Source organism: Macrotis lagotis, chromosome 8, assembly GCF_037893015.1.
Source record: "Macrotis lagotis isolate mMagLag1 chromosome 8, bilby.v1.9.chrom.fasta, whole genome shotgun sequence".
NCBI classification, from domain to species: Eukaryota; Metazoa; Chordata; class Mammalia; order Peramelemorphia; family Peramelidae; genus Macrotis; species Macrotis lagotis.
Genome location: NC_133665.1, coordinates 21,151,809 through 21,177,321, shown reverse-complemented (window position 1 = coordinate 21,177,321; position 25,513 = coordinate 21,151,809). Strand labels below are relative to the sequence as shown.

Below are 25,513 nucleotides of genomic sequence, written 5' to 3'. Positions count from 1 at the left end.
CCTGGCTCCATCACAGTAACATTCACCTTCTCACTATAATCATGTATCTGTACTTCAACAAATAAAGAATTCTTATGTCTTACCCTAAGAAACAACAGAGTATCACCTCTCATATAAAGCCTGCTCTGATTCTCTCAATTGTTAATATTTTCTTTCTCCTTGAATCATCACATAGTTATAATAACATAATAATGTATATAACATAGTATATATGCAGCATTTATAATATATTTATTATGTATGTACATATAGTGTATATACACTTATGAAGTATTTTCATTTAGAATATATTTTTTGAGAGTAATGACCTTTAAAATTTTTTTTTCATATCCCTAGCATGCCTTGAATCTATTAACTCCTTGACAAATGTTTGTCAATTGGAATTAGGAACCACTCAGTTGTATTTAATCCAAAGAATCCACCTTTTTTGTAGTAGATATTTTGAATCAAATATTAAAAATAGCAAAATCCTTTTCCAGTTAAAATTTGAATAGAATCAAACACCAGCAAATATATTGTAGATATTATCAGTGAGTCTAATAATTAATTAATTAACCATGTGGATGGGAATTTTTTTTAAGACATGATATAGTGGCAGGGATTCAGGAATTCAGAAAATCTCAATCTCAGTTTCTGCATTTGAAAAACCAAGGATTGAACTTGATAAATTCTTTTTTTTAGAAAAATCAACATTTATTTTTTAAAAAATTGAATTTTAATTCTTTCACCTTTCAGCCTTTCCCCCATTCCTTGATAAAGGAAGCACTATATTGCTTATATATTATGTTGTGCAAAACATATTTCTATATTAATCACATTTTAAAAATTCCATTAAAATGCAAGAAACATAATGAAAGTTTTTTATTTAATATTTAATATTTGCTTCAATCTTCATTCAGGAGTTCATCAGATCTCTCTCTCTGTCTCTCTCTCTCTCAAGGTGAATAGAATTTTTCATTATGGATCTTTTGGAATTTTCTTGTATCATTGTATTGATCAGGACAGCTAAGTCTTTCATAGTTGATCACTTTTATAAAACTGCTCACCACTTTGCATCACTTGTATAAGATTTCCCATTTTTTTCTGAAACCATTATGTTAATATTCCATTATAATCATGTAATATGATTTGTTCAGCCACTCCCCAATTGATGGCTATACCCTTGATTTCTAATTCCTTACTAATCACAAAAAGAGCTGCTTTAAATATTTTTGTATTAAATAGACTCTTCTCTTTGATTTCTTTAGAATGCAGATCTAGTAGTAATATTGCTGGTCAAAGGGTATACACATAGATTCTATAAACCCTAAAATCTTCCCCAGATTTCACTTATTGAGATTTTACATCTAGCTTGCCAAAGATATTATGAGGTCTCTTCACTAAAATACAGAGTCAATGTTTTAGCATTAACATAATAACAAAATAATTAAAGAATTACCACATTAAAACCAGTACTTTATATAATCTGAAGGTTTGGGTAAAAACAAGTTCAGTATGAGTCAACAATGTCATTATGGCAGCCAAAAAAAGCTAATGTGATACTGGGTTGCATTCAATGATATAGACATGAAGTTTTTGACTTTGGTCAGATAACATCTGTAGTATTCTATTCAACTTTTGGTTATCAGATATTTCAGAAAGGGGTATTGAAAAGCATTCAATCAAGCAAGCAATAATTATTTTTCAAATTCCTGCTATGTGTTAGGTACTGTGCTCTGTCTTGGGAATAAAAAGACAAAAATCAATCTTTGTCCTCAAAGAACTTATATAAGGAATATATAAGGAAAGAATATGATCTGAGCCTGTATGACAGAAATTAAACTGTAAAAATACTATTTGGCTAAAATACACTAAGGAATATATGTAGGGCAGTTATGTGTAATAAATCTCAAAAGATAAACTAGAATCAGATTCTAGAATCAGATTGTAAAGGGTTCTGAATGCAAAAGGAGTTTGTATTTGATTCTTGACACAATAGGAAGACAATGAGATTTAGTGGAAGACTGTCTAAATAGTGAAGAGCCTCACATCCTCAAGTGAAAAAACACATGATGAAGTTTAGGGAAGTTTAGTCTGGAGAAGAAAGTACTCATGTTTAAGAGGGTTAAATTTATCCTTTTTGGCCCTAAACAAAAAACAATGGGGAGAAGTTAGAGGGAGATAAATTTAAGTTTGATATCAGTAAAATTAGAATTATCCAAAAGTGGAATGGACTACTACTTCAAAAGTTTGTATGTTCTCTGAGAGGTCTTCAAGAAAAGTCACAGTGACTGCTTTGCGGAGCATGTGGAAGAAGAGATTCTTCCTCTGATATAGAGTGTAGTGAGCATCTTCAACTTTTTCTACACAGGAGTGTGCTAGCAAATGCTTAACAACTGGCTCTCAAAATTGTTCAGTCCTACAGAGCAGAAGTGGGGTATGACTGTTAAGTAGCATACCAGTTACTTAATCATCCTTTCAGGAGATAAGTTCCAAGGAGTCAATGAGAAACATTTGATGAATCAGCTAGGATACCATTTCATTAATTACTACATATATCTATGTAAAATATATATTATACATAATATAGAAATAATATGTGTGATTGTGTATATATATATCTATATATAAATATAGATAACACAATTTTAAGTTTAATCTGTATCATTAATATTCCCCATTCATTTTTTAAGTCTAAAAAAAATCAAAAACAACAAAATATGCCCTGTCTTCATTAGTAGTGTTTGCCAAATCCTAAGGTGTGAAGGCTCACAATGAAAATTTAACAATTGGATCACACAAGAGTTGTGCAAGCAGGCTCCATCACACCTCTACTTCCAATTTTTCAATCTATGATTCTGTAATAAACTATCTTACTTTAAATTTGACTTTTTTCACATTTTCTAATTGAACAACCTCAAAATTGTTACATGTCTGTAATATTAAAAAAGGTGATTATTTGAATATATTTGAATTAATATTCTAACTTTAGAAAATTTCTATTTAGCACTAACTTCACAATAAAAAGGTGTTAGATTTTTGAGAGCATTTGCATATCAATTAAAATATTTCAAAGTTAAGTAAGGGAATGGTATTTTAGCTGATTCACCAATTCTAATGTACAATTTACTCCTTGGGAACAAATTTTACATTGAACGGGTGAGCAAATAAAATATATCTCACCTTACTTCTCCTTAGTTAAACAGGCACAGATTTCTTGCTTTTATTTACAGCAAATGGGGTTAAGTGACTTGCCCAAGGTCACACACACAGCTATGCAATTATTAAATGTCTGAGGATGCATTTGAACTCAGGTCCTCCTAACTCCAGGGCTGGTGCTCTATCCACTGCACTATCTAGCTGCCCCTTTTGCTTTTATTTTTAAAATTACTTTCTTATTTGAAGAAAGTGGCTATCAGCATTTAAATACATATTTTATCTGGGATTTAAACTTGGGTTAAGTTACCTGATTTTCTGCCATTTTTTAAAAAAAGTTTTACTCAAAATGTTCAGATTTTTATTATCCAGCATTCTAGAAAATCATAATATGATAGTTCTAAAATATAAAAAGTTTCTAGAATAATAAGAAAGATCACTTCCTTTAAATCACGTCATTTGGTGTCTGAGAAAAACTATCAATATTAATGAAAAATATGAGAGCCCTAATAAAGGACTAAAGATGACATTCATGAGTAGATGCTGTTCATTTCAAGAACAATTTCTTCTCTTCAATCACTCCTACATTTCTACAATTTTAGAACCACAAGAAACTTTAGAAATTATCAAATCCTACTGGATTTAGATTTAGATAAGGAAGTTGATGACCAGAGATGTAAAAGTCTTGCCAAAAGTCACAAATCTATGATGTCACAGATCCTTTTCTGTATGTATACCAACTGAAAATTCCTATTGGGGGGGGAGGGTCAATCTTCCACCCTACATAAGCAGTTTTCATGTTTAAAGTCAGAACTATCTTTTTTATTTATGTGGGTTGGATAGTTTTAAATCAAACAATTTAATCAATCATTACATCAAATGAGATGTATTTCTAAAATATTTAGTACAGTAACTGGAAAATTGTACATGATTAATAAATACTTGTTCCTTTCCCTTTCCCTATCTCTTCCTTTCTTTTCTCTTCCTCCTTCCCTTCCCTTTTCCCTTTCTGTTCTCTTCAAGAGAACTCTGTCACAAATCTATAGGAAAGTTATTTTTAAAATCCGTGAATAGAGGAAAGCTTTACAATAGGGAGATCTAGCAGGTGACTGAATAAAAACAGCAAAGTTACTAGGCTCATTTGAAATATCTCTAATTAGTCTAGCCCTAGAGAAATATAGGCAGCTAAGTGGTACAGTGAATGAGGCACTAGACCTGGAATCATGAAGGCATGAATTCAAATCTAGACTTAGATACTTATTAACTGTTTGATCCTGGACAAGTTACTTAACCACTTCCTGCCTTAGTTTCCCCATCTGTAAATAGGGATAATAGCAGCTATGTCATTGGGTTGCTAGAAGGATTAAATGAGATAATATTCATTAAGAACTTTGCAAACCTTAAAGTATTTTTACCATATGTAAATATATATTTATAATAAAATATATAAACATAAACATAAATAAAATATTTATATGATCTAGCTAGAATATAATGGAATTAATCTTCCCTTTTAGGCTTTATGGAGAAAGAATAATAGAACATAAATGTATAAAAAAACTAAAATTTATAATATTGGTTTGCTTTAGATTATAGAGAAAGGAATGTAAAATGTCCAATTGCTACTTTGGGGAATATGTACCCTCTCTCTCTCTCTCTCACACACACACACACACACATATAAACACACACACAGACACACACACACAAAGACACACAGAGACACACAGACATACCTACAAACACAAGGGGTCTCAATAAATGTGCTCCAATTTGAAAAATACAAGTTCTCCACTCCTATGATCCTCATCCCTAACTCATCCCTGCAGATACTTAGTTAATTGGTATATTTGCTTTCCTTATAACATTATGATACTATTTGACCTAACCTGCCCAAAAACTAATTTTAAAAAAAATAACAAAAAATTCCTTGTTTTCACTAGAGCAAAAAATATATCACCTCAGAATCATTCCCCTATTAGAATGGCCTGTGAGAAAGTTTTTCCACTGCCTGGTATCTCTTGTGTAAGAGAAGGTTAAGAGATTCATAAAGAAGGGTAGGCCTTTGAATATATATATATATATATATATATATATATATATATATATATATATATACCATTCAGTTTCATCAGAGATATCTGGATTAAGTTGTCTGGAGATGCAGCAAAGAGAAAGGAGGCAAGAAATATAGTTTAAAACCAAGAGCACCTAAGCATTATTTAATCTAGTACTCTTCTTTCAAAAAAAATGGAGTTTTTAGCATGCAGGTGCCACAGATAACTGGCTTATCTTTTTGATAACTCATTTTTAACCAAATTTTACATCTTTCTCTGCTCACTAGAAAATTTTTTCAGTCATTTCTATGAACCATCTATGATCAATTTTTAGATATGATGAATATTTAGAAAATGAACAGAAGAAAGTTTAAAAAGGGACAGACAAGCAGAGCAATGCAGGTTTTACTATGTTTAATTTAATATAAACTTAAAAAAAACCCAAGGGATGTGTCAAAATGTTCTATAGTTTCATATATAATACTCTGCTCCTGTTCTTTGTATATGGAAATGCCCACATTTGTTGAGATTTTTTAAATCCAGAATAATTTTTTAAAAAAATAAGCATGATGAATAAGCTGGGAATTTAGTTTTTTTCCCTTATTGGCCCTAATACAAAATTGCTCATTTGTGATACTCATGTTGCTGATAATAAATATTGGTTTTCATTATTTTCAATTTTAAAAGTCCTGATCTAATGACATATTTATTAAGTCAACAATACTGAATTGCACCTATCAAGTAAATGAAATTTAACATGAAGGAAACAAAAAGATGAATGATTTGTGTCACCATATGGATAATCCCAGCAGGTGAGGAAGGGCTGGCCAAGTAATTAAGGGAATGACCAAATGAAGTCTGAAAGTCAGGTGAGGAAAGCAACAATGATTTGTTAATTTTGCTTTTACAGAAAAGACAAAGAATTAATAATATTTCTTTAGATTTTGTTGTTACTATTTTGTATTTAGGATAATAAGAGATGAATAAAAGCTCTGTTTCTCTATATCCCATTCTCTGTTTCTACCATTTTGCCAGTCAGGCATCAGTACTGCAGATGCAGAAGGGGAGAGGAGGAAAACACATACTATTTTGTATTTTTATCTGCTTCACTTTGTAGTCAAATATGGGAAAAAAAAGGAAAGGAAAAGAAAAAAAGGAAAAAAAAATACCCAAGCAGTTAACCTTCTTCTTGATGAACCTCCATGACAGGAGTGAGGATGGTCCTTGGACAGAAGGCACATTCTGGATCCATCAATCAAACAACATGCCTCTAATTAAATAGTCACTATGGTTTTAGGTGCTGTGAAAAGTAAGAAAAGTAAGACAACCTCTGCTCCCAAGGGACTTACATTCCACTGATTCACATTTGAAGACATTACATCACAATAGAATCTCCATTTTCACTCCCCTGGCATTGTCTTTAGTAAGCCAGGGTCTCTTCCATGTGACACCATAATGTAGAAATGACTAATGAATGGATGAACGATTGGAGGATTAGAATTTTATCTAGAAAACCAAAAGGACCCTAGTTCCTCCAAAAGTATTGTTGGAGAACAACATTATGTTGTAGAAGATGACTATTTTTGGGCCCAAGGAAACCCCATTTGAAGATGGTACATTTAAACTCACAATGGAATCGGAGAATATCCAAACTATCCACCTACTGTAAGTTTTGTTTCTAAAATATTTCAACCAAATGTTTGTGTAGATAGTAGTATTAATCTTTGCAGTTCAATCTATGTCTCCTTTATTTTGACATCAATATAGTCTTTATTTGATGAACCCAAGAGTTTAGCAAAGAGCTCAGTTACATGAAGAGAACAAGAGAATGAGTTTCAGCAATAATAGAACAGTGACATGATTATTGATCCAGGGTGGTACAAATGAATAGTCTGGTCATAACAGAAAAAGTTTCTGTCCCCTCCTTTTCTTCCTGTTAGCATTATTACATTTATTTTGTTGAAAACAAATAACTGTCAGGTTATTATTGCTGAATTTCCTTGCTAGGGTTTTCTTTCCTCCATACCCTTCAGATATCAGAAATCATCTACTACAAAGTCAAATATATTGTACTGAGTTACTTGTAAAAGAATTATTAACACTTAAAAAAAGTATGTTTTGTCTGTCCTTCATTTTCAAAGAGAACCAATGGCATCATAGGGTGATGTCTTGAGTTGAGTATGAATTGGATTTCAATGAGACAGAGCTGCATTTAGTCATCAGTTTCACTGTCTTTTGAGGCAACAAAATTCAGTGCAAGACAAAAATCAAGATGAGTGGTGAAGTCCTGGGATACAAAAAAATGACTTTGGTCATCTTTAATGCCAGATCAGTCTCTAAAAGCTCCCCAGCATCATCTTCATTCATTTCATGGCCACTGGAACAAACTGTTCTCATCTGCTGGTTCTGTCAGGGGGAGTCTTCATGTGCTAATGATAGATAAAACCCCCTTCCCCAGAAAATCACTGACAGTTTTGTGCCCCATTAGTTACCTCCAACCTGGTTTGGCCATCTGCTAAGAAAGTTTATGGGGGTGTGGCTGCTACACATGCTATAGTTTCATGGAGCCATAGGTGAAAGTTTAGTGCCAGGTACCCCAAAGGGTTGAACAGCCCTGAAAAGATTTCAACAAGCTTAATCCTCAATGAACACTCCATATACAAGACAGCAACATCAAACTGAAACACCAAAGAGAAGGAAAATAAGCTTTAAAATATCAAACAAATTTTTAAATAAGAGTAGTGATAATTTTCCCCACTATTGACCTTTAGCACTTGAATCAGCTGAAGTACCCAAAAAATATAGATAGAAAAAGAAAACACTTAAGATATCACAAGAAGTATCTTCAAATGGTAAATGACACTTTTAAAGAATAGCATAGGGGAGCTCTACTGACCTTCAAGTTAGGAAAATCTGGTTTCAAATATCACCTTTGAAATTTAGTCACTGTATGTAAATGAAGAATCATAATCTTTCATGTACTTGAGACCTCTTTAAAACAGATGAATTGCTGGTCTACCTTAACTTTTCTGGAAATTAGCAACATCAAAAATCTTAGGTTCAACTTGAGCTTACAGAATTTCTGAGATTCAAATAACGATTGTTATTTGTATGTTACAACTTCAAAGTGCTTCACAAATGTTAACTATCATTCACTTTGAAGTGATGTTCATGATGTGCAAAAGCATCCTTTGATTATTCTATGCTCTCACTTCATGTCTGCTCACTTTCTTTTTGGTTATATTTGTAAGTAATGATGAATTGGTGATATCTCTCATGTATAAGTCAATACATGTTATAATATAATCTCCTTACATACGCCACCTATCATTCCTCTTTCTCATTACTGTAGTTCATCCTTTGTTTTCAAAGAGAACCAATGACATCTTCGGGTAATATCCTGACTTGTGCATGAATTCGATTTAAATGAGGCAGAGTTAAATATATCTTTGCTTGCCAAAGAGTTCACATATTTGCTAATTGAGATGGTTTCTAGGATTTTTTGGCCTTCTTGGGGCAATTGTTTCAAATCAGTTAAAATTTTGTAACAAATAGTGATAGAATCAATGTCATTAATTTATCCTTTTCCCATTTATATAAATTGAATATTTTGACAAACAAGTTAACTTGAAGATGCTGTCATTGCATGCAGTGTCTTATTTGTTTCCTTTCTCCTAATTTGGTGTTAATTTTGACCTTTCCTTCAATGGATAGTGATCTAATTACATATCCCTGAGAGCTGATTCTGAAATAATTTATTAGCAATAGCCATATCATTAGTAATATCCACATCATTTCTTGTTTATTAAACAATAGAAATTTTCTCATTTGTGTGTGTGTGTGTGTGTGTGTGTGTGTGTGTGTGTGTGATATCCAATATGCAAACCTTTAAATCTCTTATTGGAGAAGATAGTCATGATAAATGCGAAAGTTTGACCTCCTTTATTCCTTTATTCTAAATTATACTGCATGTATGTTTTGAACAGGTGGTACAGACAGACACTGGCCTAAGTCTAGAATTGAATAAGGTAATGAGAACAGGCTGGATTATACTCAAGAATACCAGGCAGTCGTTTCACAACCCAAAGTACTCCCATACTGCAAATGTCTATCTAATTAATATATTTTTGATTCTTGGTCCATCCTAATTTTTTTCTGATCATAACACTACAGAAATACTGCTCTTTCTTAGTTTAGCAATTAAGAGACTTAGTCCTCATCCTCTTTTATTCCTTTACATCTTTTGATACTGTTAATAAGAACAAGGACCTGCCTCCTTTGTTTCTGGATCTGTTTTCTACTTCTCTTGCTATCTGTCTTACTGATCTTTCTCAATTTCCTTTGTTGAATTATGTCTGACTTCTTTTTGTAGTTGTTTGTTTGGGGAAAGCAATAAGGGTTGACTTGCTCAGTATCTCACCAGAACTGGTACTCTATCCACTGCATCATATAACAACTGCTCTTCATTTGCCTTCTTAGTATAGGGGTCTCCAGGCTCTGTCCTGAACCATCCTTTCTTCTCTTTATGTTCTCTTTGCCTTGGTGATATTTCATGTGCCTTTGCATTCTCAGTGAAGCAGAACAACACAGTAGATAGTGAGCTAATCTCAAAACTCAGAAGACCTGAGTTTGTCTCTGATACATATTAACTTCGTGACCCTGAGTAAATTACTCAACCTTGCAGTGATCAAGTAACTCTCTGAGATTATAAATGAGAACAAGGTATTGTCCTGCATTGGTAGAGGGAGTTTCTTCACCTGGAATTTCCCTATAGTAGTGAAATCAGTCATCTAGTGCCCAAGACATTTTAACAAACACATTTTTAAAATGTTAAGTGAATGTCACATATGGTCAAAGAAGGGAGTGGGTCCATCACATAGTCCAAGCAGGAGACTACCTCAAGGCAAACCAAAATATTTTGCTTTTATTCACAATATAATAAAAAGTCAAGAAAAGCTACCATCTTATCTGATAAATTCAATGAAACATTTATAGGAAGACATGGACAAGATTGGCCAGCACAGGATGAAAAAGTATGAAAGGAATTTTAATATGTATCGGAGAAAAGAATAACTAAGATGATAAGGTTTCTCCAGGTGGGAAATAAGAATCATCCCTACAGGGTTTATGTTAAAAGGCTGTAGGGATGAGTTTTAAAAGAAAGAGAAGCAGAAATGATCTTAGGGGCAGACTAAGGTCACATAACTAAGTGATTATAGGATGCCACATTCCAAGGGGTTAAAATGAGTGGCAAAATCAGCTCTTTGCCTGAGAATTCACAAACTGGTATAATCTGCTGAAAATTAGGAAGTAAAAAATGTAGTAAATGTAGTTTCAAGAGAGGATGCTTTATTTGAGCACAAATTGATTTCCAAAAGATTAGGTCTTTTTACTCTAGAGGTTTCCAGACCTGTCCTGATGGAGATTCTTTAGGATTTGCAAAGCAATTTGTAAATAATATCTCATTTGGTTTTCAAAACAACTTTGGGAGGGGAAATGATATTATTATTATTAACTTTATTTTACAAATGAGAAAGTTGAGACATAGAGAGGTTAAGTAAGCTAGCAAGTATCTGAGGCTAACTTTGAATTCAGATTAAGTGTTGGACCCTATTGCCCTGTTGAGTCAAAGACCAAAAATAAAATACTCTTTTATTCTATATCACTAAAACTTATTTTAAAATTAACTTATAAACAGTAATGGACCTGATTGGTCATTACTTTCTTGAAGTCAATGAAAAAGTTAGCCTAATCATCAAATTTATCATTAAAATATTAATATAGATATTCAGAGATACACCCAATTTTGCTGTTTTCTTTAGGAAAAGAGATAAAAGATATCTGAAGCAAAGAATAGGTTATGCTTGTAAATTAATCACAGAACTGTTTCTTAAATAATCAATCTACCTATATAATAAATAAATGTTCATTATTAAGCAATGTAGAATTTGATGAACAAGGTAAGGTCACATTTCATTCTGTTCTGTTGTAAGCATTCTTGTATTCCTTTTTTCCTAAATTCAAAAATCTGACCTAATTTTTCTAATGATTATTTAAAAATTTTTAATTATTCAGTAGCTAATGGGTTGCAGGGAGAGGGGAAATGACAGATGGAGCAAGAAAGAAATATGTGGTACAATTGTTTGCATAGATTTATCAGTAGCTTTGGCCAAAAGTGAATGGAGATAGGAGACTAAAAAGCTAGAGTTAGAATAAGGGTTATAAATCTCTTAGCCTTTGTGGGTTGTTCCCCTTGTACCTTGGGCTAAAGTCCTCATTTCAAAAATCTGGGGTAATTTGCTTCTATAGATATTTTTAACAGTTTGGAATGTATTGTACAGACATTCTAGATTCAGGGATATAGTATAACCTTGAGGCAGGCCCATAATACTTCCATCATGCCAAAAACTTAGATCTAGATTCCATCTTAGCTACTAAAGTTATGTGTAACTCTTAGACCACATTGATCCCATTTGGCAAAGGTGACAATATATTACATTGGGTTTGTTTTTCATCCCCTTTCCCCTCCATAAGGAAACCATTAATTTCTCTTCAACCTCTATTCTTATAGTGTTATCTATGGCACTGAGAAGTTAAGTTAGGTGGCACAGTGGATAGAGCACTGGCTTTGGAATCAGGAAGACAGATTTTGAATCCAGCCTCAAACATTTGACTCTTAATAGCTGTGTGACCTTAAGCAAATCACTTAACCCTGATAGCCTCGCATCCAGAGCCCTTTTGAAATTGTCCTGATTCATGTCTGGTTATTGGACTCAGATGACTCTGGAGGAGAAAGTGAGGTGACTTAGCATAGCACCCCCTCACTCAAAATCCAATTCAGATGCTTGTCATGGCATCACTTCCCTGATATTGTGGTCTTCTTCGAAAATGAAGGACATACATTGATTGGGTCACATAGCTAGTGTGTATCAGAAGTAGATTTTTGAATCCAGGTCTTATCCTTTCTGCTATTCAATGCTGTCTCATATTGTATACTTTATTTTACCTTAAAAATGCATTAGTCAGTTTTGTTCTTCCTTTGCAAGACTCTGATTTTGAGTACTCTCCTTTCTTATGGAATCAGTACACTTAAAACTGAGGCAGTAATCCCATCAGTTCAACTGCAGAAGTGGAACTCTAGGGGACTTTTAGATGAGACTGCACATTCTCTACTAGTGGATCATATTTCTGGAATCCTGGAACAGTTTAGGAATCTTTCAAAGGAATTTTCATGCCATGTTTGTTTAACAACCATTTAGTAAAACGGAAGTGGAAATGAGGGGCTTGGATCTTTATTTTGACATGCAGTGCTTGGGAGATGGAGTTGGCTTAGTTTCACAATAGGATCAATTCAAAAGGGACAACAGTAAAGGAAAAGGAAATACATGACGTTGCTAGTCAGAAGAGAAATTAAAAACAAAGAGATTCTGTGATACAATGTTTCTCCAGGGGGGGGAAAAAGATCTATAGACTGGAAGGCTTTCTGATAAACTCAAAACTAATAGTGAACAATGGTGTATATAATTGGTCCTATCACCCCACCCTCTCCCCAACCACACCTATTCCTTCCCTCCCTTGGTTATCTCTAGTTCTTGGAGATTTCTCTAAAAGGAGTCATATTTGCTCTGTTTTTGAACCATTTGCTCTATTCTTGAGATGCTGAGATGGAGGGATTCAGAATACATTTCTCAACTCTAATGATGTTCATTCAAATACACTGTGATTATAATGAGTAGTTCAAACACCTTTGGAAATCTCTAAAGAGAAGTTGAATGATCATTTGTAAGGTACTTTGTAGTGGTGATACATTTTTTCAGGTAGAGTTGGACTAGAAAGCAGTAGAGTATAGTGAAAGGATTGATGTATGTGTCAGAGGACCTGGGTTCTAATTTCCATCAGTGTCTATTGGTCTTAGTTTCCTCATCTGTAAAGTGAAGGACTTGAATTATAAAATAATATAGTTAATATTTCTCTAGCCTCTATTATATGCTAGGCATTGTGCTAAATGTTTTATATATATATATATATTATATTCTTTCATCTTTCAACAACCCTCAGAGATATTGTTATTCTCATTTTACAGTAGAGGAAACTAGACAAAAATAAGTTAAGTGAATTGCCTAAAGTCAAATCCCTAGGTATAAGCAAGGACCTAAAGTTGGATTTGTACTCCAGGCTCAGTACTTTAACCATTGCATCATCTAAGTTATCTTTGCAATAGACTACAGAGTAGAGACTATTTGATGTCTTAATGTATTTTCCACCTCTTGATTCTATATTCTTCTATGATCTTTTCTAATAATAAGCCCTTATGACATAAGCCCCCTTCTCTTTACAAGTCTCAGAATAGAGACCAGACCTGTGATTTCATTGACATAGGGAACTTCCAAGTAGGGAAACTCCTGTGTTTTCTCTGCAATTTAGTCTTAGAGTATTGTCTAAGCACTGAACAAGTTGCTCAGAATCATTTAAAATGCCTGAATTTTGAACCAAGATCTTCCTGGCTTTGAGACCAACTCTCTATTCACTCTTCACTCTGATACCACTGCCTCTATCAAGTGTTAATGAAGTGACATTATTATTCCTAAATAGCACATTGTTTACTTATTTATTCATGATGATAAATGAAGCCAGCTTAGGTGATGAAAGATGTTTCAAAATTTTTACATAGAGAGGAAAGAACTATTTTTTTTATCATGTCTTCAGTTCTTCAGCATGGTATTGGAAATTTAATTTTTCTAAGAATATTCACTCAATTTTTTAACTTAAAATTTCATTTTAAATATCAGTTTCACATGAACCAAAGGATTCCAAAGACTAGTCATTAAGAATGTTACTTCCCTGCCCCCCCCCCACACACACACAGGTTGGACTACTTTCAAATGAACATTTCTTTTCTAATAAAGTTGGTAGGTTTCATAAGAAAATTCACATTATAAAATTGACCATTTTTTCAACTTTATGCTGAAACTTATCTGTTGTCTAGAAAAAATAAATATGTCATAAGAGTCAAACCTTCACTAGTGTCCCTGCTAAATTTTTACTATTCTATTCACTTCCTAAAAGAAATGCAGGGGAGAATGGGGAAGAGTGGAAGAATGGAGGAGGGAGGATGTGGTATAATAGAAAGACTGATAAATCTAGATAAGGTAGATGGATTGAACCCTAGCTTGCCATTTACCCATGGACCATGAGAAAATCACTTAATTTCTCTAGATCTATATTTTATCATTTATAAAATGAGAATGTTGAAATTCAAGATGTACTCTGAGGTTCTTTCCAGTTCTAAACCTATCATCCTGTTATCTTAAAAGTGCTCATACAGATAGTAGAGATTGTAGCCATAACTGAAATAAAACTAAACAACTAACAAAACTGACTTAATTTTTTAAATAGCAAAACAGTTTTAAAGAATTCAATGAAAACTGGATAAAGCTATGAATTTTCCATTGCAATTATTAAACAATACAGTAAACTTCAGAGAACTGAGAAAAGTTTCAAGCCATACTGCAATCCATCATGATAGCCAAAGATGAAATAACCCAAGTGAAGAAAACTCAGATATTCACTGGTTCAACCCCACTTCCACCCCCAAAACCAGTTAGTGGATACAACTGCTTTATAGATGACTTAAGGTGTCCATTATCTAGGAGCTAAATATGGCACAATCTTTTACCTTTTGCTTCCTGACAAAGTACAGGCTCTGGAGTTTAAATCCTATCTCTGATACTACCTTCTTGACCTGGAGTAATGTCCCCAGATCTAAGTTTCCTCAAAGGTGAAATAAGGAGTTTAACTAGATGGTCCCTAAGGTCCTTTCCAGCTTTAGTTCTGTGAATCTATGATCTATTTTTTTAACCAGGTTTACTAACCTGGGTGCTAGCATTGTTTTTAAAGTATAACTATTTCAACATAATTGGTTTCTTTTGTAATCTAAAGTATTTTACTTTAGGCATTTCAAAAACATTATTCTGAGGGAAAAAGTGCATTGGCTTCACCGGGCTGCCAACAAAGTCCTTGACATACACAAAAATGAACCCTGACTTTACAGGCATAATACTAATCAGGTTAGAACTAATCAGGGCGGCTAGGTGGCGCAGTGGATAAAGCACCAGTCCTGGAGTACCTGGGTTCAAATCCAGTCTCAGAGCCTTAATAATTACCTAGCTGTGTGGCCTTAGCAAGCCACTTAACCCCGTTTGCCTTGCAAAAACCTAAAAAAAAAAGAACTCATCTAGTCATAGAAAGCAAAAAAAGTACCTCTCCAAATCTCCTTTCCTGTGAATTATTAACTCTATTCTAGGACATCGCACTGCCTCACGAAGCTACTTCTGAACATCCAGGCACTGAACAGGTAGGATGACTACTGGTCTATAGTAAGCACCTGAGAATTCTGAAGGGAAAGGACCAGAGGAACTGAGGGTGTGTGTGTGTGTGGGGGGGGGGGTATTCTCTCCTCTGTGCGTGTGTGTTTGTGTTTGTGTGTTTGTGTGTGTGTGTGTGTGTGTGTGTGTGTGTGTGTGTGTGTGTGCTTTTGAGAGGGGTGATTGGAAGCGACTGGAGCAAGGGGGAGCGGTGAGAGCCCTCCCGGGGTTGTTGAAGAGAGCGCATTCTTACCGCGGCTTGCTGGAAAGCACCCTTGGTGTAAGTGCCCCCTCCTCGGTAGGTGATCTTGGGAATCTCCCGGTTGAGCAGCGAGCACTTGTGCTGGTGCGCCCGGCTGGAGGAGATGTAATCCACGCGTGGCACCACATTGTTCTTGGACGAGAAGGTCACGATGGCCACGCGAGTGGCGCTAGGCACCACCGGGAAGTCGGACAGCAGCTTCTTGACGAACTTGAGCTCGTTGAGGAAGTTGGCGTGGCCCACGCTGGAGGACTCGTCCACCAGGAACACCAGGTCCAGGCTGTGGCTCCGCTCGCGGAGCTTCCTCACGCTGCGCTTGAAGGACTGTCCCAGCCTCTCCACCTTGTTCTCCTGGGGGTCGTGGAGAGGCGGCGGCGGCGGCGGGGGCGGCGGTAGCGCCAGTGCCAGAGACCTCCGGGGCTCCGACTCCGGCCGCTGCCGCTGCGTGGCCGCCTGCGGGGAGGAGGAGGAGGAGGAGGAGGAGGAGGAGGAAGAAGAAGATGAGGATGGGAAGAAACTAAAGCTGAAATTTCCCGACACGGGCATCTGCTGAAAAGTCGGCCAGCCAGACACTAGAGAGAGACCCCAGCAATAAAGAGGCAGCAGACGCCACATTGTGGAGGAGGGAGACCTGCGGCTGCCGCCCGGAGCCCAGAGCCCAGCGGCAGCCGGAGCCACAGGACCAGTCCGAGAACTCCGATGCCTCCTCTCGGGCACCGTCCGCCCGCCTTTCCTAGCCCGGGCAGATGGTGCCGGAGGCAGCCTCCCGCGGACCTCAGGTATCAGCCGCTGTTTCAGATCCCCTTAATCCGACACGCTGGGAGGAGAATCTCCAGGCTCGCCCCTCTTTCAGCTCAAGAGGTTCTGACTGCTGAGAATGAAATGCTTTCTCAATCTCTTTCTCTCTCTCGCTGTCTTTTCTTCCCTCTCCCCTCCTCCTCTTTCCTTCCCTGAAACCTATAAAATGTTTGAAGGAAAGGGGGCAGTCAAGATAAATATCTTTATGTCCCTCTTTCCCTTTCTCTTTCTCTCTCCTCCCCTCCTTCCCTGCTCAAGCCGAAGTTTCTGAGATTCCGTGTCACCAGAACCCCATGTCTGTCAGGCTGTCAACATTCCCAAAGAAAACACAGCGGCACCGAAGCTTTGATTGATCCCATATGTCTGGCGTGGCGCTGCAGAGGCATTCACTGGAGATGAATCCAGATACCAAGAGTGCCAAGGTAATTGGAACCACTTTGTATAGGAAAATACACAAGCAGACAGGCCCGGGAGTTGCAAACAAGCACCTTTAAAACAAGCATCATCTTTCCTGCCAGAGCATTCTTGGAGTATTGGAGACCACTGGAAGCTCTGGGTTTCTTTTCTCTACTCTCTTTATCCCCTCCCCCCCCCCCCCCACTCCCAGGAGAAGGACTCTTTCAATGTAATCTAGTTTGAGTTGCTACTATTGATTTAATTAATCAAGAATCAAGGACTGCTGATATTCTGGATGAACTTAAAAAGCATAGCTAAAGGGCCGACTATAGAGCTGCAACTAATTGAGGAGGTTTTCCTTGGACACTTAAAGTAACTCCCAGGAAGATTTTCTTGTTTGGTCTTTTTTTCACTTAGGACTGTCTCACCAGATCTCTGTTTTCCTATCTTATTACTATGCAATTTCATTTACTTAGCATTTTATTTTTTTATATTTCATATGTTTCCAGCACAATCACTGTTCATTATCTCATTTGATCTGAAATGATTCTACAATCTTCACAACAGTCTTTTTAGGACTGTCTCACCAGATCTTTGTTTTCCCTATATCTTATTACTATGCTATTTCATTTACTTAGCATTTTATTTTTTATATTTCATGTTTCCAGCACAATCACCATGCATTATCTCATTTGATCTGAAATGATTCTGCAATCTTCACAACAACTTATCTCCATTTAATATCTGGGATAGGAATTTAGACATTTTAGATATTTATTCCAAAACAGAAGTCATTATTATTTGTCCTCACCCCCCCAAACCTACATCTCTTTCTAACTTCACTCTGTTAAATAAAATTATGCCATCATCCAATTTTTTTACACTTTACATTTTTTCATGGATTACATATTTAAAGCTTAGGAAGGAATCTGAAAGACCAACTAGTCCAAATCTTTCAGTTTTATAAATAAAGAAACTGATTATCAGAGAGATTTATTAATTTATTCAAGGTTACATATGTAGTAAATGATGCAACCAGGATTTGATAGCAAAACCAGTAAGCATTTTTATTATCCTGTGCCCCTTAGTTCTTCACTTTCCTTCATCTTTGACATGTAGTCAACATATCTTGTTGATTCTACTTCTGTAACATCTATCATATTTTGTCATTCAGTTGTTGTCAACTCTTTGTGATCCAATTTGGGGTTTTCTTGGAAGATATTAGATTGTTTGCTTTCTCCTTCAACTCATTTTATACATGAAGAAATTGAGATAAATTGGGTTAAATGACTTGTCCAGGGTCATATAGCCCAGTAAGTGTCTAAGGCCAAATTTGACCTCAAGAAGGTGAGACTTCCTGACTCCAGGCCCTGCACTTTATCTCCTGGGGCACCCACCAGGCCTTTATTTATCCCTTTTTGTTTACTTACAAGGCTACCACCATGGTTCAGGCCCCCATCACCTCTTGCTTGAACTATGGCGACTTCCAACTGATCTTTCTGCCTCAAGGTTCTTCCATCTCCAGTCTATCCCCCACTTAATTTCCAGAATTCTATTTCTAAACCACTGATCTGGCTGTGTCATTTCTCTGCTTATAGTACTCCAGTGACTCCTTGATGCCTCTAAGATTAAACTGAAATTCCTCCAGCATTTAAAGTTTCCACGATCCACTTCTAGTCTACTTTTCCAAACTAATTACACATTACCTCTCATTTACTACATTCCAGGCAAACTGGCCTACTGACTCGTCCTCTCTCATGACATTCCATCCTCTTTTTGAAGAAGCTGTTCCCTGTGCCTGGAATCTATTCCCTTCTTATCTCTCTCTGTCTCTTAGAATCCCTAACTGCCTTCTAAGCTCAGCCCAAACACCACAACCCACAGGAGGTCTTTTTTTGTATTTACTTTGTATATATATGTAAATTTACAAAGTACTTTTTACTGACTCCAGACTTCCAGTAATAGCAAAGACTCAACTTTTCAATGCAAATATTTTCTCAGTGTTGCTGTATGACAGTGGGCCCAGAACACCACTACCTCCAAAAATCTAATGGGCAGTTAGATGGCAGTCCTAAAATCAGGAGAATGCAAGTTCAAATCTGACCTCAGACATTTATTAGCTGTGTGACCTTGGACAAGTCACTTAACCCTGATTTCCTCACAGCCAGTGCCAAGTCCAGTCATCCTTATTCATACCACTGGACCTAGATAGCTCTGGAGGAGAAACTGAGACTGGTAACTTACCATAGCACCCCCCCTCCCCCAACTCAAATCCAGTTCACATGCTTGTCATGGTATCAGTTTTCTGATATCATGGTCTTCTTTGAGAATGAAGGACAAATATTAAAGAAGAAAACTCAGGGGGTAACGGAAAGGTCCATGGCAGGGTAGAGCAGCCTGCAACCTATAAACCAACAAAGAATTCTAAAGAACAGGAGTAAAAAATGTTATCAAGGAATTATATGACAGAAAGCAAAGATGGACTAGTCATGTGGTATTGTTATTAAGATGTGATAGAAACATTAACATAGTACTCCACTGATGATCTTCTGATGGGAGCCTCCAACAAGTAGGGCAGATCCCTTGTGTCAAACTTTTAGGAGATAATAGATGAATTACACAGAAGAGACAGGTATCACAGGAGGCACCTCAAATCTATGAAATCATGGAATATATTTTAAATTTGCTTACATATTTGCTTATCTGAGCGATTGTTTCCCATAGTAGATTATAAATGAGGGAAAGAGCTGTTTTGTTTTTAACTTTATATCTCTAATTATTACACAGTACCAACACTATAGTAGGTACTCATATATTTGGAAATTGATTTGTTCTTTTCTCTTTTACCCCCCCCCCCCCAGCTCAGAAGAAATGGTAGGATGTGCCTCCTAGAAATGAAAGGACTGCTGATTTTAGCTTACATTCAAAGTAATTAAATTAAAAAGATATTTTTTAAATCTACTGTGTGCCAGGTCCTGTCTTACTTACTGGAGATACAAAGACAAAACCAGAACGATCTCTTCCTTCAAGGAACTTAACTTTTACTGTGGGTGAACACACCAAATGGAACACATGAGATAAATAAATATAGAATATACATAAAAATAAATATATTTCAGGGTGGGGAGAAGACCATCAAACAGCAAATACTCATAAGTTATCAGCTGTCTTCTAGATACCGCTAAGGGTTCAGGATATAAAATTTTAAAAGTTACAACTCTTGTTCTTAAGAAAGCTTACGGGGCAGCTAGGTGGTGCAGTGGATAGAGCACTACCCCTGGAGTCAGGAGGACCTGAGTTCAAATATGACCTCAGATGCTTAATAATTGCCTACTTGTATGACCTTGGGTCAGTCACTCAATCCCATTGTTTTAAATAAATAAAAAAAATTTAAAAAAAGAAAGCTTACAGCAGAGCCAATCATAAAAGGCTTAGAGAAGATGACTCTATCCTAAAAGTTGTAAAGATGCAGTGTGGTGTCTTGGGGGGGGGCAACTAGATGGATACTGTGGATAGAACACTGGACCTGGAGACAGAGAAGACTCATCTTCCTGAGCTCAAATATGGCCTCAGACACTTACTAAGTGTGTGACCTTAGTCTAGTCCCTTGACCATTTCCTTTAGTTTCTTCATTTGTAAAATGAGTTGGAAAAGGAAATGTCAGAAATTGGTAGTGAAAGCTGGTCCCCAGCATTTCAGACCTCTGGCTCAGGACAGCCCATGCTGGCTTCAACATAGAAATACATTCAGAGCCATAGGAGAAGGTGATTCCAGAGAAGGAAGCAATACCTCTCTTTGCCAAGAAAACCCCAAATGAAATCAGAGAGAGTCAGACAAGATGTAGTATCTATACCACAACTGATTTGGAAGCAGGAATCAGACTGGATTCCTATATGAGCTCTGCTATTTACAACCTATGCAGCCCTGGACAAGTTATTTCCCCAATCTGGACTTCAGTTTCTTCCTCTGTAAAAAATGGTTGCATCAGGGGCAGCTAGATGGGGCAGTGGATAGAACACTGGCCCTGGAATTAGAAGGACCTAAGTTCAAATCCTGCCTCAGATACTTAGCTGTATGACTTAGGCAAGTCATGTAACCCCATTTTCCCTGTAAAAAAAGAAACAAAAAAAAGGTTATACCAGATATCTCTTTAGGTCCAGTCTCATCTTAGACACTTAGTAGCTATCATCTTGAACAAATTGCTTAACCTTGATTTCCTCAATAGTAAATAGAAATGAGTTTTTGTGAAGATCAAATGAATAATCTTTGTAGTTCATTCTATACAAATGCATATATTGTTACTGCTATTAATTATTATTCTACAAATCCCAGAATTAATCAGGGGAAATCTAGTCTGGTCCATTCACAGAAAAGGAATCATTATTTTAACATACCTGACAAGTATCTATCCTGAAATAGCTTGAAGACCTCTAAGAAAGGGAAGCCTGTCTTCTCCTAAGATAATCCTCTCCCCTTTGGGATAGCTCTTATTACTAGGTGTTTTTAGGAAATCCTGAATCAGTCAAGGCATCAGTAATGTTAACTTTTAAACATTTAGTTCTTCAGCACCATCAAGACTGCACTTATGTGATCTCTGGTCACTTGGTAATATTTTCACTTTGAATATAACATTCTAAAATTTTCAGCTGATCTTTTAGCTCCTCCAAGACAGAAATCATGTAATTTCTTGTTCATTCTGTTCAATTTTTGAGTATAAACATAATATTCAATCAGTACTAATAACTTGGTGATAGGAATTAATCAGAATTTAAAGCACTAATGTTGAAGAATAGTTGGACAAGTAATATCAGGGAATTTTTTTACAAGTGTTTGTCTTACTAAATTCAAGAAGCAGGATGGGTGTATAGATAGAATGCTAGATCTGTAGTCAGGAAGATCTGGATTCAAATCATACTTCTGACATTTACTAGCTCTGTGACCTGGGGCAAATTATTTAGCCTGTGTATCTCAGACAACTCCTTTGGATTTATCTTCTAAGTTACCATCAGGTTAAATTTACATTGGTGAAGGCAGTTTCCGTACCTAGATTTTTCTACATAACAAATACACAACCGCCCCCCCCCAATTCTAAGGAATTCTGATGTTATAAAGTTTATGGTTGACAAAAAAAACCACTGGGGAAAACTTCAACAGATGAGGTTCATATAGCATAAAGTGAAATGAAAAGTTAAAATTTACTAATAAATTTGGGGTGAAAAGATAAGTAGCCAAGGAAATTTATCTTGATAGAATGTTTATATTGTAATAGAAAGATCATTAGACTAAGAAAGAACTCAGTTCTTTAATAATAATAATAATAACTATTTTGACTACTTCACAAAATTATTGTATATCTAAAAAGTTCTGAAATCATAAAAGATGTTACAAAAGTGTTATTGTTCAAGATAATATAATTGGCTAATTGTCAAATCTTTTGTTTCATTCATTGAACTAAAGGTATTGAATTCCTAATAAATGTAAGTTACCATTCTAAACACTCTGAAGACTGAATGAGATATGCAAGGATAGTGAAGTAGTTTGCCATATCCTTCTCCATCTCATTTTACAGATGAGAAAACTGAGTTAAACAGGGTTATGTGACTTGCCCAGGGTTAAGTATCTTGCTTGGGCATCTACTAAGTGGGGCTGGAGTTGAACTCAGGAAAATGAGTCTTCCTGACTTCAGGCAGGCACTCATTGGGCTACCTAGCTGCCTTATGTTAGATTATATATGAGCCTCTAAAAAAAGCCAAATTTGTTTCACTCCCTAAAATCATTTAGTAAAGTATCAATAACATAATTCATTCACATGTAGAAATGGGACTAAAGAGAGGAAATTTTGCTTATTTTTATCTTTATATGTTGTTTTACTATATAATGGCAAAGATGTCTGCAGTAATTTCCTTCTTTTCTATTCCTACTTCTCTTGTCTGTATAGTCTTTCCTTGTTGGTTTTTGAGGGACCTTTTATGTGTTTTATTCCCATTATCTCAAGAGAAGGGAATAAAACAGAAACCTCACCTATGTTTCTGACTTCCTTCAACTTCAAGTCTTTGCTAAAATCCTACCTTCTGGAAGAAGTCTTTTTCAAATGCCTTCCCTCTGTTGATTATTTCCAATTTATTCTGAGTATATCTTGTTTTTATGCAGTTTTTAAAAAAAATTATCTCTGAGCTCTAGAGAAAGAACTGCTTATTTATTACCTTTCTTTTTATCCTCATAGGTCTTGGTTCTTAGTAGACAATAAACGTTTGTTTACTTGACTTATTCAAAACTACTACTGAAAAAAAAAACCTGGAAAGGCTTGCATGAACTGATGAAAAGACAAGAGGGAGAACATTGTACATAGTAATGGTAACATTGTGTGATGATCAGCTATGAATGACAGTGTTTCTCAGCAATAGTGATCCAAGACAATTCCAAAAGACATATGTTAGAAAAGTAATATACATATCCAGAAAAAGATTAAGATAAATCCTTCCTCTGACATATAGTGGGTATGTTATCATGGGCAAATCAATGAAGCTCTTAGAGCCCCCAAATAACTCTCTAGGATTTTAAGTTTCAGAGTTATAGCCTTCTTTGGTTGGAGTTATTCATTGGGATCTTTCTATTCTGATGTAAACCCAAGATTGACAAAAGTAAATTATACTTTAGCTCCATATACACCCATGTTTATACAAAGTCCAAGATACAACACCAAAGCAATTGGATTTTGCTGCCTGTAGATGTGCACAACAAAAACATAAGTGGAGTGAAAAATATTGACTTTCCCTTCTTGATTTATATTTTGTTCTGATTCAAATTAATTTGCCTTCTAAAGGAGAGAGGATAATGGAAATACATAATTTTAAGTAGGATAATCTTCTGAACTAGAGATAATAATCTATGCTCAGAAATAGTCAAAAAGAATAGACAATCTTCTGGGGGATAATCTTGACCAGCTTTTATTAGTGGGGAATGGTGAATCATAGCATCTGACTATGACTTATAAGTTATTGGAATGGTGAGCAGACAGACAGAAATGATGAACAGGCAGATTTCAGAAAAATTTGGAAAGATTTGTATGAACTGATGAAAAATGAACAGATCCAGGAAAACTATGTATACAATATCAATGACACTATGGTGATCAACTGAATGACCAGTTCTCAGCAACAGTGATTCAAGACAATTACAAAGTACATGAAGGAATATGATTTTCATACTCAGATAAAGAACTCCTGGTCTCTTAATGTAGATCAAAGCATATTTCCTCAATTAATTTATTCATTCTCTGGGTTATTTTTTCCTATTGATTTGTTTCTTATTCCACAATTGAGACTAATATGGAAATATATTGGACATGGTAGCATATGTGCAACTATATCAAACTGCCTGCCATTTTCAGAAGAGGGGAGGAGAGGAAGGGAGAAAAATTTGGAACTCAAAATCTTGTAAAAATGCAAATATTTTCACAATATATACTATTAAAAATAAATTGTTAGGATAGAGTACTGACCCTGGAGTCAGGAGGACCTGAGTTCAAATTTGGTCTCAGACTCTTAATAATTGCCTAGCTGTGTGATCTTGGGCAAGATCGCTTTAAATAAATAAAAAAAAAATTTAATTGTTAGCATATCTTTATCAAATAGAGGTTCTTGGGGTGGCTAGGTGGCACAGTGGATAGAGCACCGACCCTGAAGTCAGTAGTACCTGGGTTCAAATCGGGCCTCAGACACTTAATAATTACCTAGCTGGGTGGCCTTGGGCAAGCCACCTAACTCCATTTGCCTTGCAAAAACCTAAAAAAGCCCAATACAAATAGAGGTTCTTAACACTTTAATTTAGCAGAATGCAACTGAACATAATCCTTGATTATACTCAGGATCTGGTAGCAGGGAAAAACATCCGTCAGAGACTTCTTGCCCAAAAATTATAATAAAACTTGTGAAGAGAAGCATGCCAGTGGAAATGTCAAGTCCAGTAGGAAGCAAAGTCCAGATAAGCAGCACAAAGATATCACCAAAACAAATCCATAGTAATGTAGCATAATTGCTTTTCTACAAATCTATCCTGGTGATTTATGTTCATTTTGATGTGTCCTCATTCATAATCCAGGTTTGAGTTGGAGGGTTCTAGATGAATTTTAATGCTAGGTCATTTCATTAAATTTATTATGCTTTGAAATAACTGTGTCCTCTATCTGATTAGAGGAAAAAAAGTGTATATATATATATATATATATATATATATATATATATATATATATATATAATTAGTGGGGTTCGTGGGATTCGTTTTTGAGAGGATGCAGACTGACAGGATACCTTGAAATATTCCCAGGATACATACATATATATATATATATATATATATATATATATATACACACACACACACACACACACACATACATAAGAAGGGTGGTCCTAGTGTTAACACTCAACATATATCTGCATATACATATATTTGGTCCAGGTGTATGATTTCATTAGTTCAAAGAATTGACCTATGATAAA

At 35.6% G+C, this 25,513-nt stretch overlaps 1 protein-coding gene and 1 long non-coding RNA gene across 3 annotated transcripts in view; one reads left to right on the top strand and one right to left on the bottom strand.

Moving 5' to 3' along the window:
• Positions 1-17,147, bottom strand: part of SVEP1 (sushi, von Willebrand factor type A, EGF and pentraxin domain containing 1) — a 355,068-nt gene extending 337,921 nt beyond the window's left edge. For both annotated transcript variants that reach the window (XM_074196498.1, XM_074196496.1), the window contains exon 1: positions 15,810-17,147. In XM_074196498.1, the coding sequence (XP_074052599.1) occupies positions 15,810-16,433 (624 nt within the window). In that variant the 5' untranslated portion in view covers positions 16,434-17,147. The remainder of the gene's footprint in view (positions 1-15,809) is intronic.
• On the top strand, positions 6,481-25,145 carry LOC141495313 (uncharacterized). The gene is made up of 3 exons (XR_012470727.1): positions 6,481-6,857; positions 15,496-15,546; positions 16,875-25,145. It is a non-coding gene; the product is annotated as an uncharacterized LOC141495313 (long non-coding RNA).
• The last annotated feature ends 368 nt before the right edge of the window (positions 25,146-25,513 follow it).